The 15,541-nt window shown below is 43.1% G+C and overlaps 4 protein-coding genes across 4 annotated transcripts, besides 3 other annotated features; 3 read left to right on the plus strand and 1 right to left on the minus strand.

Annotated features, from left to right (window-relative positions):
- Positions 1-15,541: part of a sequence feature (contig 1.133 1..81213(1)) that runs on past both edges of the window.
- Positions 2,832-2,858: a sequence feature (Short protein (ANIA_11576, CBF80234.1) was converted to a misc_feature.).
- Positions 2,979-3,029: a sequence feature (Short protein (ANIA_11576, CBF80234.1) was converted to a misc_feature.).
- ANIA_11577 (uncharacterized protein) lies at positions 7,564-7,809 on the plus strand (the record flags this gene model as incomplete). The annotated part of the gene is made up of 2 exons (XM_050612108.1): positions 7,564-7,650; positions 7,762-7,809. The coding sequence occupies 2 exons, from the start codon at positions 7,564-7,566 to the stop codon at positions 7,807-7,809; spliced, it is 135 nt and encodes a 44-aa protein (XP_050468062.1).
- Positions 8,645-9,544, plus strand: ANIA_11578 (uncharacterized protein; the record flags this gene model as incomplete). The annotated part of the gene is made up of 7 exons (XM_050612109.1): positions 8,645-8,679; positions 8,857-8,860; positions 9,010-9,083; positions 9,126-9,136; positions 9,242-9,263; positions 9,378-9,399; positions 9,539-9,544. 7 exons carry the CDS (start codon positions 8,645-8,647, stop codon positions 9,542-9,544), a joined length of 174 nt encoding a protein of 57 aa, XP_050468063.1.
- On the minus strand, positions 11,737-13,348 carry ANIA_07848 (uncharacterized protein; the record flags this gene model as incomplete). The annotated part of the gene is made up of 9 exons (XM_676025.1): positions 11,737-11,775; positions 11,888-11,891; positions 12,006-12,010; positions 12,145-12,198; positions 12,238-12,249; positions 12,680-12,748; positions 12,878-12,897; positions 12,952-13,140; positions 13,228-13,348. 9 exons carry the CDS (start codon positions 13,346-13,348, stop codon positions 11,737-11,739), a joined length of 513 nt encoding a protein of 170 aa, XP_681117.1.
- On the plus strand, positions 13,862-14,516 carry ANIA_11579 (uncharacterized protein; the record flags this gene model as incomplete). Its single annotated transcript, XM_050612110.1, has 3 exons — positions 13,862-13,977; positions 14,304-14,328; positions 14,487-14,516. 3 exons carry the CDS (start codon positions 13,862-13,864, stop codon positions 14,514-14,516), a joined length of 171 nt encoding a protein of 56 aa, XP_050468064.1.

A 15,541-nucleotide genomic window follows, 5' to 3' on the forward strand; every position in this document is an offset into this window, starting at 1 on the left:
CGGTGCGATCCGCTCCGAGGCCTCAACCATTTCACCGACGTAGAATCCAGACCCTAATTACCCACCGGATACACCCTCCATGGAGGCTAAAAGCATTTCCATCCCGCGCTTGGCACCTCGAGCTGGAAACAGGCTCCGGCTTTGATTAGAGGAAACAAACAGATATGCAGCAGCAAACCCTTATCGTATCTTCCTTCCACTCGTCAGTAAGGCAGAACAAGTAACTACAATTGGCGAATGGTACGTGGAAGAGTGATGCAGACATGGAACTAGGCGGAGGTTCTCTTGCGGCGCAGGTCCCGGGTCTGTGCTCCAGTGCAAAGGGAAATTAGCCGGTAAGGAACCACCCTGTGTGCATTAGTTCAGGAAACTGGTGCCTGCGGATGCAGCCCGTATGGTGGATATCGGAGTTATCCTCATGCAATGTAATCCTGCGCTGCACGGTTCGCCAACTAATTAAAGACTTGCCAATGAGTGGTGCAGGAGCGGGGCCTCTGATTTTCTTTTCAACGACCCTGGGAAGTAATCCTACTTCGAAGCTATGATTGGTGGGATCACTTAGCCTTCGTTTCATGTGAAGTTCTTGGGCGCTGCCAAGCCCCCTCCTCTCATTTCGGGCTTGCCTGTTTCATGGTCGGAAGAATAAAGGCTGTGGGTGTGTGTGTGTGTGTATGTGTTTTGCGGCTGTCGCTCGTGACTGGCACGGTTTCCACTATGCCTAATTAGGACTGAGGTAACCAAGGAGAGAAGCGCTGGGTGTAACTATTGCTAGTTCTACATAAATATGATGGATTACCAGCGCGTTTATATAGCTGCCTTAAATCAAGGGGGAAAGTCTACTATAGTAGATGAAAAGGGATGCTAGCTGCATATGTCTGTCACTGCTCCATAATCCTCTAGTTTGGGTGCGGTGCGGTGGCCCGCTGCGGGTTGCGGTGCGGGTTGACAACCCTAGTTGGGGGTGGAATACTGAATAAATAGCAATTAAATTACTCTTACTCGATTTGTATGCTTCCGACATGCTATTAGGTGATTATATTAGGCGTATATCATCTAACGTCGGAGTTCTCTAGCTACAACGAAGCGATGACTATCAACGATAATTATCCAATGGAGGGAGCTTGATAGGTACTGAAGAATATTGAAAGGATTGCTTGGAGATCTCTATATACATGGCATCAGGAGGCCCTTTATATAACCTCCAGTGTGGTTAGTTCGGCATCTCCAAGCAATACCATTACAGTGACGCATTGGTGATTGCGTACACCACCGCATCCTACTGCAACAATATATGGGTTGATCCCAGTACGGCTCGTCCCTTGAATTCCTACTGGCGGACCGGTACGGCTCTGGCGATCCCTCATATTCCTACTGGCGGACCGGTACGGCTCTGGCGATCCCTCATATTCCTACTGGCGGATAGGCACCGGTAAGGCGCCCGTCCGCGTTACGTGGGAATTGAGGGATAGGGGTCACGTGTCACAGGGCCAGGTCGTCGCCAGCTGGCTCCGGCGTCGGCCCGTGACACCCAGTGCATGTTCCTGTTAGCTAAAGTGCGTGTGATTAAGCCTAATCCACTGGGGGCGAAGATATGAAGAGCAGCGCTTTGCTTGTTGTTAGGGAAGTCTTGGCAAACAGGTCTTGCATCGCCTTGGTTTTTTGGTTGAGCATCTCTTTGTACTTTTAGTTACTAACAAGGCTGAGAAATTTACAGGATATAGATAAGGTACTTAATTCTAACTGGGAAATATCTTAGAGCTTTCCAGCATCAGTTCAGGCTGTGGTGCTGAGCTAAAGTTCGCGAGTCAAGGTCTACAGTTTTGATAGGGGACCAGTTGTATACACTATCCTGATTATAGATATAGGATAAGAAAAGCAAATAATACAGGATTCTGGTAAGATCTGGCCAGAAATCTGACTTTTACTCTAATTCCCCTGAATCAGCACCTTGTCAGTGATAATAGACCCCTTTATCTTTGTAAAAGTCCCTGAACTAGGGTTTATTGTCTACTGTTAATACCAGCATGGTATATATATTAAGAAGGCTGAGGCCTATCTCTATAAGAAATATTGCCTCTCAAGCTTAATAATTCAGCCTATTATCTAGACTATCCAATAATAGTATGATATCTATCTTGATACTACTACTATCTATATCCCCCGTGAGCTTGATTACCTAGTTCCTATAATCTCTGTATATACTAATAGTATGCAGTGCCAGCAAGATCTATTATATCTATATATTAGCAGCTGTCTTAAGACTATATAAAAGTACTAGTACCAGGCCCATGGCTGGATACAGTACCTATACTAAGGCCATGTTACTGCTGATATTAAAGTATAGGGTTTACAAGAGGTTTAGTAGTTATATTATATTGTTGCCTGGCAGCAGGTATTCCCTATATACAAGAACTTATACCTTGTACATATCTGATCATGCAACCCTGAGCCTGATGAGTCCTGACCCCTGTTAACTAATTATGAGCAGATTGCTGCCAAGATCAAAGCATGTACAACTAATGATGAGTAGCAGGCGGCCTGCCGGACAGCCGAGAGTAATATACTATATAATACAAACCTGTGGCTGTGCATGACCTGATGGGCATAATACCTTGCCAACATGTACTTCCAAGACCTTCTCAACATTATCATGTTACGGATCTGCTGGGCCCTGATATCAAGGATTGGGAGCCTCAGGCAAATGATTGATTAAGCTCTAAGATAGGCATTAGAGATCTAGAAATCCTTTCCCATGTTGCATCATCGAAACCACCGGACTTGGCTGCTGTTTACAGATAAAGTTTGGTATGACTTTATTGCTTGTCATGGTCTTACTGTTGGGTTACATCCATGTCTTTCTACAAATATATTTAGGACTACAGGAGATCCCCCAGCTGAAGGATCCCCAAGGTTTAGTCTTGCAATACATTACTATTTGTTTCCTTGTTGTTGGCCTTACATGGCATTGGCATCCTTACCTGGTTGACAGGCTGATCTGCCCTGACAAAGTAGATCCTTAACAACAGCATTGTCAGTACTGCTCAAGAGCTTATAGCAAGCCTGCTGTATCAGCCTGATCACTAGCAGTGGCTGGCCATCCTGTAGGATTAGCTGTTTAATAATCCAACTAAGGGTGCAGCCGGCTGGAGCTTCCTGCAGGATGCTTGTATGCTGTAGCCTGTAGCAGGGAAGACATAGCTGGTCAACCAGATCAGTACTGAACTGGCTGTTGCTCAAGCCTTTATTACCCAGGGCACTGTCAGTATAAACAAGGTTCAGAAGTACTTTCAGCAGGTCGCACAATTCAAAGAAAAGCTGGCAGTAGCTGTGCACCTTACTAGCAAGGTGCCAGCATACATGCCTAAGCTGCTGAGCATCTAGTATATTAATACCAACAATAACTGGCATCACAACATCTTTATTGAGGACAGCCTTGTCATGTTTGTGACAGTGTATTACAAGGGGTTTTATACAAGCAATAATATCAAGATCATCTACCAGTACCTGCCTCGCGAAGTGGGCAAGCTTATTATATAGTACTTGTGGCTGGTGCTGCTATTTGTGCGCCAGCTTGCAGTAATATAGTGCTAGGTAATATTCAGCAGTACCAGCTAGGGCAGTAATACTAGCAAGCTGCCAATATACTACAGCCTGTATCTGTAGGGGCTAGATATCAGCATAGATTGTGAATAGTCCAGCAAGCACCTGCGCGAGGTGCTGAAGCAGGAGAATAAGACTAGTATTAGTACCTAGTATCTACTAAATATTACTAACTATTACAATATTACTATTAGCATCAGCTATTAATTCCTGTATATATTAAGTATATTCCTGAATAATATCTAGGCCAAGTATAAGTAGGTAATAGCTGCCCTGGAGGCAGACAAAGACCTTGATAAGATAGGTAATATTACAGACAAGCAGGCAGGGCACTTGCCCTATATAGTAGTAATAATATATAGGCATGAGAGCAGCAAGCTTGCTGGCAGTACAACAATATACTAGCTGCAGTTTCAAGCATTGAGTACTGACTAGTATTGCTTTCTAGGGTTTCCAGACCTGCTACTAGTTAATACAGTACTAGGCAAGCATGCTAATCTATAGGAGGAGCAGGCTGTTAACTATCAGGAGTAACAGTAATAGCAGCTGGCCTAGATAGATATAGTACAGGCATTGTAGTACATAACAGGATAGCCTGTGCTATAGTTGTGCAGGGTGCAGGTACTAGTACTGAAGGTAATCTAGGATAGTACCAGTCCTGTAGTTATAATTATGCCTATAGATAGTAGCAAGAGTATACTATTTATATTACCTGTATATACAGCCCCAGGGGGATATATAATTATAGTAGTACCCCTGCTATTACTATATATAGACTTGATAATATACTATCAGGCCCTAGGTATCTTATATATATTATAAGAGAGCTACTGGCCCCCTGACAAGGCAGTAATCATGCTTATAATACCTGAGTTAACTAAGAACCTAGATTTCTATATATTCCTGAACTACTAATAGCAGATACAACAGCTCAACCAGATTATTATTAATAAGTACTATATTATCCTTAATAATCAGAAGGATTTCTAGCTGGCAATAGCATACCTTGGGTATCTTATCAGTACCTAGACATAGCTAGTATTTTTGACAGCAATACTGCCCCTGACAGAGGAAGCACAGTTCCTGCAATATATTAAGCATAAATACAGCAAGGTTGGCATCTATTATACATAGACAAGTCAGTATAATATTATATATTGCATGGTTTAGCTGTTGCTGCCCTGAGGCATTCCTTACAAGCTATACTAGTAGTTGACATAGTCTAATATATAGAGATTCATCCAGCAGTGCATCTAGCAGGCTGGTAATAGCCAGGTAATTATATATACTAATATCAAGAGCCAGGTTAATGCTATCAGCTATAAGCTAGGCTATAAAATATACTATAGTACTATTCTAGACTAGACAGGTATAATATAATAATTCCAGAGTAGCCAGATCTATATTATTACTATAACAAGCACCTTAGATATAGGCATCAACATCCCTAATATCTAGTATATAATCTATCTAGGTTGGCTATAGATACTGCTTAACTATAGCTAGAAGAGTAGGTATATAGGATATAATAGCTTAGCAAGTAAGGCTGTTATTATATACCCCCAGGGCTGGGACAACCTTAATCTATAGGTTAACTAGGTATTAGATGCCAAGTTCAAGCACGTGCAGGTGTACATGGAGGTTATTAAGGGGGTAGGGTGTTATTAATATATCCTTAACCAGTATCTGGACAGGATAGTTAATAGATATATATACTAGTAGTGCCAGGATAAGGATCCTGATAAGCTGCTATATAATACCTGCCAGCTAGATAGGTAGGATAAGTAAATCCTAATATTATTACTATTACTATTACCAGCAGCATCAGCAGCAGAATATAATATTAATATAAGTAACCAGCCTAATAACCCCCCTAATATACAAAATAGGCCTGTTCTGCTTGATTATTAATCTTGATCTATGTCTGAAACCTCAGCTGTATTAATCCTGTCCCAAGTACTGCAATCTGCAGCAGTAGTACTCTTATCCAAGGTACTAGTACCTCCTACAGCTGTTTCAACAGTCCTAGTAGATAATATACTACCAGTGCTATACTAGTATACTGCTATCTAGTAGCAGACAGCTATCATATAATAGGGCTTGGATTACAAGTTCCTTGAGCAAGAGGCCCGGCAATGGCTATACTAATACTATATCTATATAGTAGCTAGGCATGACAGCAACTATAAGCTATACAACTACTGTTACCCTAATAGCTAGACTGCTAAATAGTAGATAGTATAGCTGCAATCCCAGATTAACTATATACTGTTCTGCTGTTATTTCTAGTATAGGATGCTATAGTTAGTCTGCCAGGGCTGGCAGGCTAGGCAGGAGTATCTATAGTATAGGGCACTGATCTCAACCATTGCAGGGATGCTGTACAGGCCTAACCCACTGGTCCCTGGGAACGGCAGAATGGTTCCGTTAGGGTCTAGCGGCGTATTATGGCAGAATTTTTGGCCGATGCGAATGGCTCCATTGATGATCAGGCGAAGAGTTCTATTGGAACCAGACGGCCGATCAGGCTCAAACTTTACCAGGATATTGAAACAGGACTTAGCTATAGGTGAGCATGATCTGGAAGCATTCCAGGCATAAATGCAGCCGTGGTATTGAGCCAAACTTGGTTGGGGTTGGATACAAGGTTGGACGGGAGATCGGCAAATGGCTGTATAGATATTGGTGTTTTAACAACAAAAGCAAAGATGCCGGCTGGTGTCAGATTTAGTCAGGGGTAACTATCTCCCACCTTGAATTCATTTCCAAGTCAGTCTCCTATCTTCTAGGTATAGATTTCATGTCTTGGCTACCACAGTATGTCACACCCACTCTTTCAGCCAATCCCTGAGCTGTAGATCATGATCTGCCGGCAATATAAGTATGCTGTTTACCTAATTAAGGTCCAAACCCACCTGCACAAGAAGCATTGTATGACTATATTACAGATCCAGCCTGTTATTGCAGTTATACAGCAATAGACCAACCTGATCCAAGACCCTGATGCTGTCCACATCCTGCAAGAGCTCAAGAACCTGCTGCCTATTATCCCTCATTTATACTAATAACATGCAGTGTCAGTATAATCTGAACTATTACTACTATATCAGTATAAATATTAAGAAGATGCGGCAGCATTGGCAGCAGGCCCATAGATGGAGCCAGCAGACCCATGGCGGGCGAGTTCGTGCAGCACAGCAGAGACAAGGCAAAGAGGAGTTTGAGCAGTCATATCAAATAGTTGCCTGGCAGCAGGTGTTTCCGACCTGCAAGAACTCGCACCTTGTGCACATCTGATCGTGCGACCCCAAGCCTGATGAGCCCCGACCCCTGTTGACTGATTACAAGCAGATTGCTGCCAAGATCAAAGTGTGTGTGACTGACAACAAGCAGCAGGCGGCCTGCCGGATGGCTGAGAGCAATATACTGCATGATGCGAACCTGTGGCTGTGCATGACCTGATGGGCATGATACCTTGCTGATATGCACTTCCAAGACCTTCTCAACATCATTATACCCCCTGACCGCGATGAGAACAACGCCACCCTGCATAAACAAGGAGATCCTGTCAGCCAGGCGACGCAGTGTATATAGGATGCCATGGGGCAGCTGGCTCAGCGCAGTCAGCACACAGTGCAACACTATAGGAATAGCATTTATATAATGGCTGTGAGCACAGTGCCTAACTAGATCCTATACTATCTGCTGCAGGTATACATGGATAAGACAAGCATTGTAAAGTATACACAGCTGTGGCAGCAGATCCTGCTGTTTCTTATTTATATACAGACTAAGTAGCTGTAGCAATAAAAAAAGCCAAGCTATATCATGACTGCATGATAGTAGTAGACCTGGCAGTAACTGTGGCAGCTTGCCTGCAGATCTGATGAGGTGGGCAGGTTGCTGGCATTATACCAGAGCCCTGATCTGATCTTGGATACTGATTAACTTGAGGTGTTTATAATGACCCTGTTGGAGACAGCCTGCCTTGATTTCTGTATTAAGCTGCTTAACCAGAAGACCAAGGTGTACAAGTACAAGAGCCTGTTAGTATGTATAATGGTGGTCCTTGGTCGCAGCAAGCAGGGCTGGCGTGATGCTGACAGCTATCTACTAATCCTCTCATGCATGCTGAAGGTGGCATGCTTTCTTATTATATAGAAGATATTATGGCTCAACCCCCAGTACTGGGATATTATCCAGATATAGGCAGTAGCTGCCAAGCAGGGCTTGTGGGTAGGCAAGGTGGCAGACTAGGAGCTGGCATGGCTGTTTAATAATGAAGGGTATACCAAGGCCTTGTCCCTGTCAAGTCTGTTGAGCCTAGAGACTATATCTGCATCCCAAGGCTGTATAATTGGCTGTATTTGATCACAGTTATTTCAGACCAGTATTGACTAGATAGTGTAGTAATTTATGGTCTATGGCCAGTACAGCCCTGTCAAAGTACTGCTCAACTGGCATATATATAGGCTGAAGGTACACTACAACACCATAGCACCAGGATATGTGATATGGATGGGCCAGGAGCGGCTGCTGTACAAGCAGATAGACTTCACTATAGGCCAGTTTTGCAGTTTTGTATATGGTGTAGTTGTGGCTGCATAAGAGCTGATGGCAGGCCTGCTGTGCCAGCCTAATTACTAGTAATAGCCAGCTATCCCATAGGATTACCTATTTAATAATCTAACTAAAGATACTGTAGACTAGAGCTTCCTGCAGGATGCTTGTATACTATAGCCTATAACAGGGAAGATATGGCTGGTTAACCAGATTAGTACTAAACTAGCTATTACTTAAGCCTTTATTACCCAGGGTACTGTCAGTATAAACAAGGTATAGAAGTACTTTTAGCAGGTTGTATGATTTAAAGAGAAGCTGGCAGTGGCTGTGTATCTTACCAGCAGGGTACTAGTATATATACCTGAGCTGCTGAGTATCCAGTATATTAATACTAATAATAACTGGCATCACAACATCTTTATTAAGGACAGCCTTGTCATATTTGTGATGGTGTACTATAAGGGGTTTTATGTGAGCAATGATGTCAAGATCATCTACTAGTACCTGCCTTACAAAGTAGGTAAGCTTGTTGTATAGTACTTATGGCTGGTGCTGCTATTTGTGCGCCAGCTTGTAGTAACATAGTACCAGGTAATATTTAGCAGTACCAGCCAGGGCAGTAATACCAGCAAGCTGATAATACACTATAGCCTATATCTATAGGGGCTAGATATCAGCACAGGTTATAAATAGTCCAGTAAGTACCTGTACAAGGTGCTGAAGCAGGTAAATAAGACCAGTATCAGTACCTAGTATCTGCTAAATATTACTAATTATTATAATATTACTATTGGCATCAGCTGTTAATTCCTATATATATCAAGTATATTCCTGAACAATATCCAGGCCAAGTACAAGCAGGCAATGGCTGCCCTGGAGGCAGACAAGGACCTTAATAAGATAGGCAATATTATAGATAAGTAGGTAGGGTACTTGCCCTATATAGTAGTAATAATATATAGGCATGAGAGTAGTAAGCTTACTAGCAGTATGACAATGCACCAGCTGCAGTTTCAAGCATTAAGTACTAACTAGCATTACTTTCTAGGGTTTCCAGACCTGCTACCAGTCAATATAGTACTAGGCAAGTATACCAACCTGTAGGAGGAGCAGGCTGTTAACTATCAGGAGCAACAGCAATAGTAGCTGGCCTAGACAGACATAGTACAGGCATTGTAGTATATAATAGGATGGTCTGTACTGTAGTTGCACAGGGTACAGGTACTAGTACTAAAGGTAATCCAGGACAGTACTAGTCCTGTAGTTGTAATTATACCTATAGGTAGTAGCAAGAGCATGCTGTTCATATTGCCTGTATATACAGCCCTAGGGAGATATATAATTATAGTAGTACCCCTGCTGTTACTGTATATAGACCTGATAATATACTATCAGGCCCTGGGTATCTTGTATATGTTGTAGGAGAGCTACCAGCCCCCTAACAAGGCAGTGATCATGCTTGTAATGCCTGAGTTGACTAAGAACCTGGATTTCTACATATTCCTGAACTGCTAATGGCAGATATAATAGCTTAACTAGATTATTATTAACAAGTACCATGTTATCCTTAATAATCAGAAGGATTTCTAGCTGGCAATAGCATATCTTAGGTATCTTGTCAGTGCCCAGATACAGCTGGTATTTTTGACAGCAATATTGCCCCTGACAGAGGAAGCACAGTTCCTGCAATATATTAAGCATGAATGCAGCAAGGTTGGCATCCATTACATGCAGACAAGTCAGTGCAATGTTGCATATTATGTAGTTTGGCTGTTGCTGCCCTGAGGCATCCCTTGCAAGCTATACCAGTAATTAATATAGCCTAATATATAGGGATTCATCTAGTAGTATATCTAGCAGGCCAGTAATAGCTAGGTAATTGTATATGCTAATATCAAGAGCCAGGTTGATGCCATCAGCTATAAGCTAGGCTGTGAGGTATACTATAGTACTATTCTAGACCAGATAGGCATGATATAATAGTTCTAGAGTAGCCAGACCTGTATTATTGCTGTGACAAGTACCTTGGGTATAGGTATTAATATCCCCAATATCTAGTATATAATCTATCTAGGTTGGCCATAGATACTGCTTGACTATAGCCAGGAGAGTAGGCATACAGGGCATAACAGCTTAGCAAGCAAGGCTGTCATTATATACCCCTAGGGCTGGGATAATCTTAATCTGTAGATTAACTAGGTATTAGATACCAAGTTCAAGCATGTGCAGGTGTACATGGAGGTTATTAAGGGGGTGGGGTGTTGTTAGTATGTCCTTGACCAGTACCTGGACAGGACAGTTGACAGATATATATGCCAGCAGTGCCAGGATCAGGATCCTGACAAGCTGCTATGCAATGCCTGCTAGCTGGATAGGCAGGACAAGCAAACCCTGATACTATTACTATTACTATCACCAGCAGCATCAGCAGCAGAATATAATATTAATATAAGTAACCAGCCCAATAATCCCCCTAATATATAAAATAGGCCTGTTCTGCTTGATTGTTGATCTTGATCCATGTCTGAAACCTCAGCTGTATTAATCCTGTCCCAAGTGCCATGATCTGCAGCAGTAGTACCCTTATTCAAGGCACTGGTACCTCCTGCAGCTGTTTTGACAGTCCCAGCAGATAGCATAATACCAGCATAATACCAGCATGCTGCTATCTGGCAGCAGATGGCCACTATATAGTAGGGCTTGGATCACAAGTTCCTTAAGCAAGAGGCCTGGCAATAGCTGCACCAATACTATATCTGTATAGTAGCTAGGTATAACAGCAATTATAAGCTGTATAACTGCTGTTACCCTGATAGCCAGACTGCCAAATAGTAGATAGTACAGCTGTGATCCTAGATTGACTATATACTATTCTACTGTTATTTCCAGTATAGGATGCCATAATTAGTCTGCCAGGGCTGGCAGGCCAGGCAGGAGTATCTATAATACAGGGTGCTGATCTCAACTATTACAGGGATGCTGTACAGGCCTCACAGGGCTTAGATACAGTCTGCCTGGCAGTGCCATTTGGCTAGATAGATGGTTAAGCAGCAGATAGTGTACACACAGAAGGCGTGGTACTAGGTCAATGCCCATGTAGTAGATATGCAGGAGGTTACCTTGGTGGCGGCCTTCCTTGGGCAGGCAATAGCTGATAGACAGGGTATAGAGATATAGGCTATATTCTGCTGGTTATAGCAGGTTTGTCAGGAGTATAAAACAGCATAATCTGACAGTAATATATCAAGAATTAGTTATATAGAGAGTCATAGCAGATTTATTACTTTATTATGTGTGTAGACAGATAGCAGAATAGAATTATAGGCAAGAGGAACATAGACCAAGCTTGCAAGTACAGGCTGCTAGCTAAACTATAAGAGCTGATTAATACTATGCATGGTGCTGGTAATATATTGGCTACATGTCCAGGTCATGCAAACCTGGTCAGATGAACTTAAGCCAGCTCAGTCTCATACAAGCCAGTTGTCAGCATAAACAGTATCATGACTAATAGATGGTACCAGGCTTAATACAGGCATTATACTGCATGACCTATATCATGCTACTAGACAGTCAGCTCAGGCTGTGCTGTGCCTCAAAGCTTGGCTGTACCTGTAGTATTAATATCAGTATTATACTAGCAGTATAATAGTATCAAGCCAGTACTTAGAAGATATATATACTATAAGTAGGCAAGGATTATAGTTAACTATATTATTATTACATAACTATACAGGAGTATTATTAATTATTACAAATAACTACCCAGGGTGCTATAAAGAAATAAAATCTATACTATATTTACCCAAGCACAGTGTTATGACCTTACTTATTATTATTACTGTCTCTGTTGTTGTCATTGTTATTATTATTATTATCATCCTCCTTTATATTGTGGTTGTTATTATTGTCCTTCTCCAGGAAGTCAAGATTGTTGTCAGTACTGGCAGCTAGGGTATTATTAAACTTGTCCAGGCCTACCAGCATCTCAGATGCTGGGACTAGAGCAAAGTTCTTGAGCAAGCAGATCTTATTCTACAGCTGAAAGGTATGGTACAGTACTAATAGCTATACCTGGCACCAGAACTGGTATATTTCCAGCACAGTGCCAGTACTATATCTACCCCCTGCAATAACCCTTGCCTTCTATTTGTTGGCCTTCTGCAGCTTGGCATTAATGTCGAAACAGAACTTAAGGGTTTGATGGGCGGCCTCCTTTGTCTGGGGCATCTGCGCCAGGGACAAAGCCTATTGGACCAGGCTTGCAGGGAGGGGAATATACTTTTTATTCCCTTTAGTATACTGAGTACAATGCTTTGCCCAGCAATGCTTCAGTATACAGACAGCCAGACTAACCACCTTGCCAGTGGCTGTGTCAAGGATGAAGAGGTTTTTCGAACAGCGGACGCAGGGGCAATCAGCAATAATAGGGTTGGGGTCTCAGACTCAGGCTGCAGCCTGGATAGCCTTCTAGGTCTAGTCAGCATATATACCAGTATACAGGCTGAGTACTCACCTTCCTTGTCAGGTATTTGTTCATGCAGGCATGTTTCTGGTATGTTAACAGGGCTGCGACATCATTGTCCTGGCTTGTAATAAGGGATTAGACATAATGCTTTCTTCAAGTATTGTTGACAATAATAGACACAGGCTTGCTGATGGGGCAGAGGCCAATGCCTGTGATTAGGGAGCTGGGTTCATTGCTGTTACTGACAGTGTTGATGTACTGGTCATCTGCATTATGATCATCAGTAGTCTTAATAATAGGCTTCTGCTAATTCTGGTTACTGTTGCTATTATGGTTGCTGTCCGCGTTGCTGTCCACGTCCTGGCTGTTATTGCTGTTGGTGTCGGTGTTGTTATTGTTGTTGTTATTGTTGTTGTTATTGTTGTTGTTGTTGTTGTTGTTGTTGTTGTTGTTGTTGTTGTTGTGGGAGTTGTTGGTGTCCGCTGCGGGCTTTGCAATTGCAAGCTTATCTACACTATCTGAGGGAGCAGGGTGCTGAGGCAGAGCTGTTATCAGGCTGGCCTGCAGCACATGCTCCCGCTCCCATCACTGATTACAGTAGTGTCTCCTCTTTGACTTTGCATTGACAATGGTTGGTGTCAGGCCGGGGGGGCTCGGGGGGCTCGTGAGGTCGGTCGAGCGGCGGCGAATCAGGGTCTGGGGGGCAGAGGTGGCCATTTCGGTGCAACAAGGTTGGTGGGAGGATGAAGGTGATGGTTGGAGAGGTGATCAAGCAGCCAAAAGGGAGGATAGTGCAAGGTAGATGATTAGAGAAGATTAAGCAAGTAGTGCGATCAATGGGAGCCCATGATGCAAGCAAGCAACAACAGTAATAGAACAAGTAATATATAAGATAAGAGTAATAGGCAGAGGGAATAAGTAACACAGCAAGAGAGAAGAGTAAGAGGAAAAGAAAAAAGCAAGTATGAAGGGAGATTATACAATATATATTGTAGTGAATTAAGCAAGCTGTATTATAATGCAATACTAAAGCTATATTATAGTAATACCCACATCCCCAGCAACAGTATTATAATAAGCTTATTTACTATGCAACCAACAAGCTGTGTACGCGCCAGTAAGGACAAGCAATATATAATACTTCTGATCATGCAAAGGTGGTTCCTGACAGTGCAAGAGCATAATGCTAACATCAATGCTACTGTATGACAATGCAACAACGGCAAAGCAATGACGGCAAAGCAACAACAACATGACAACAACAGAGCTCTGACTCCAGACAAACATGCTGCAAAATATAGACAATATTGTATTGCTGTCAGCTACTGGCTGATTGAACTGCAGAGGTTCTGCTTATTAATAATATAATATATTGTCATGCTTGCTGGCATGATGTGATCACAATGCTGGCAATATGAAGAGAAGATTATAATTGTCAAGGCATAGCTTGGTTGGTAGTATTATATATATATTATAAATGCTTGCATGAACTGGCATCAGCAGATTTAGAATATTGTGCACAATGCTGGGGGTGCGCCGGGGTGACACCAGCATGTTGTGAACAAGGCATAGCTGAGGGTTGTCACAGTTGTAACATATAGACAGGAGGTATTGGCCAGCAGATCAGCATCTTATTTAGCTTAGGGTATAATATGTAAGTAGACAATGCCAGCTCAGACAAGCTTTGTACAAGTATTGTAAGATTAGGCATTGATGATCAATGCTAAGATGCTGGTGTCAGATTGATCCAGTACAGATCCTGCCCTACCAACCATCAGCCTGCAACATGAATAGCTGAAGTATATCTATAATAGTAGGGCTAGTTATATAGTTAGGCTATTACACAGTCCAGTAGTTGCAGGCTGTGGGCGTCGTGCTGCTATAGTAATAAAGATACCAAAGGTAACAGATACATGCTGCATAAGGATATATATATCACCACCTAATATTACCAGGTTAGTAAAGCCATCCTTGGATTATTACAAATACTATACACTGTTGTTAGGAGACTTTGATACAATATTAGGGATTATATTAATGCAAAGGGAGTTGTGCTGCCATAGAGAGGTAGGTGACCAGTTGTTGCCAGCTGGCAAGTAGTTGTAGTATGATTAGCCGCACAATGATCTACTCTGATATTGATCAGGACCAGCTACCCTGCCATCCTTCTGCTAGCCAGAGCACTGGTATAATAACAGCACCATATTATCATAATAGCAGAGCCCACACAGTGAATAGAGGCTGATATAAAGTAGATATAACTGCTGCAGTACATGCCCAGCCTGTACAGAGCTAGTACTTGACAAGGTCCCAGCTAGCACAGTACTGATGCAGCGCCCTCCAGGAACCCATCCAAAGCCGGCCAGAACTTGTAGGAACTGGTACCAAGGCTGCTGGAGCTGGCTAGGCCAGTAACTGATAGAGGCCCTCCAGAGGCTGCTGCAGCGTGCTGCCAGCACAGGCCGGGGAAGGGCCAGGGTTCAGCCTGTCAGTCACCCTAAATATATATACCGCCCATAGCACAAGCAAACACCTGCAAGGGGCCACAGCAAACCATCAGCACCCATACAGGGCCAGGATCAAGCTGGAGCCAGTACCAGCACATAGACCAAGAAGGCATGTCACCAGCACAGCGCCGGGGACCAGGAAGGCCAGCCAATTATCAAAATCAAATCAGGGGGTGCCAGCAAGGATTCAGCATTAAGCCAGCATGGAGCTAGACATGTGCCAGGAAGAAGCTCAAGGAAAGCCCGCACAGGGCTGGTAGCAAGTCAGCACATGCCCATGGCCAGCATGGCGCTGGGGAAGAGCTAGGAGGGAGTTGGCAAAGTCATGCCCGAGGCGCTACGCCAGGCTTAGAGGCTCTGCGCCTGGGAAGAGCCCGGGGAGGCATACTGACAGGTCATTGCA

Source organism: Aspergillus nidulans, chromosome IV (assembly GCF_000011425.1).
Source record: "Aspergillus nidulans FGSC A4 chromosome IV".
NCBI lineage: Eukaryota > Fungi > Ascomycota > Eurotiomycetes > Eurotiales > Aspergillaceae > Aspergillus > Aspergillus nidulans.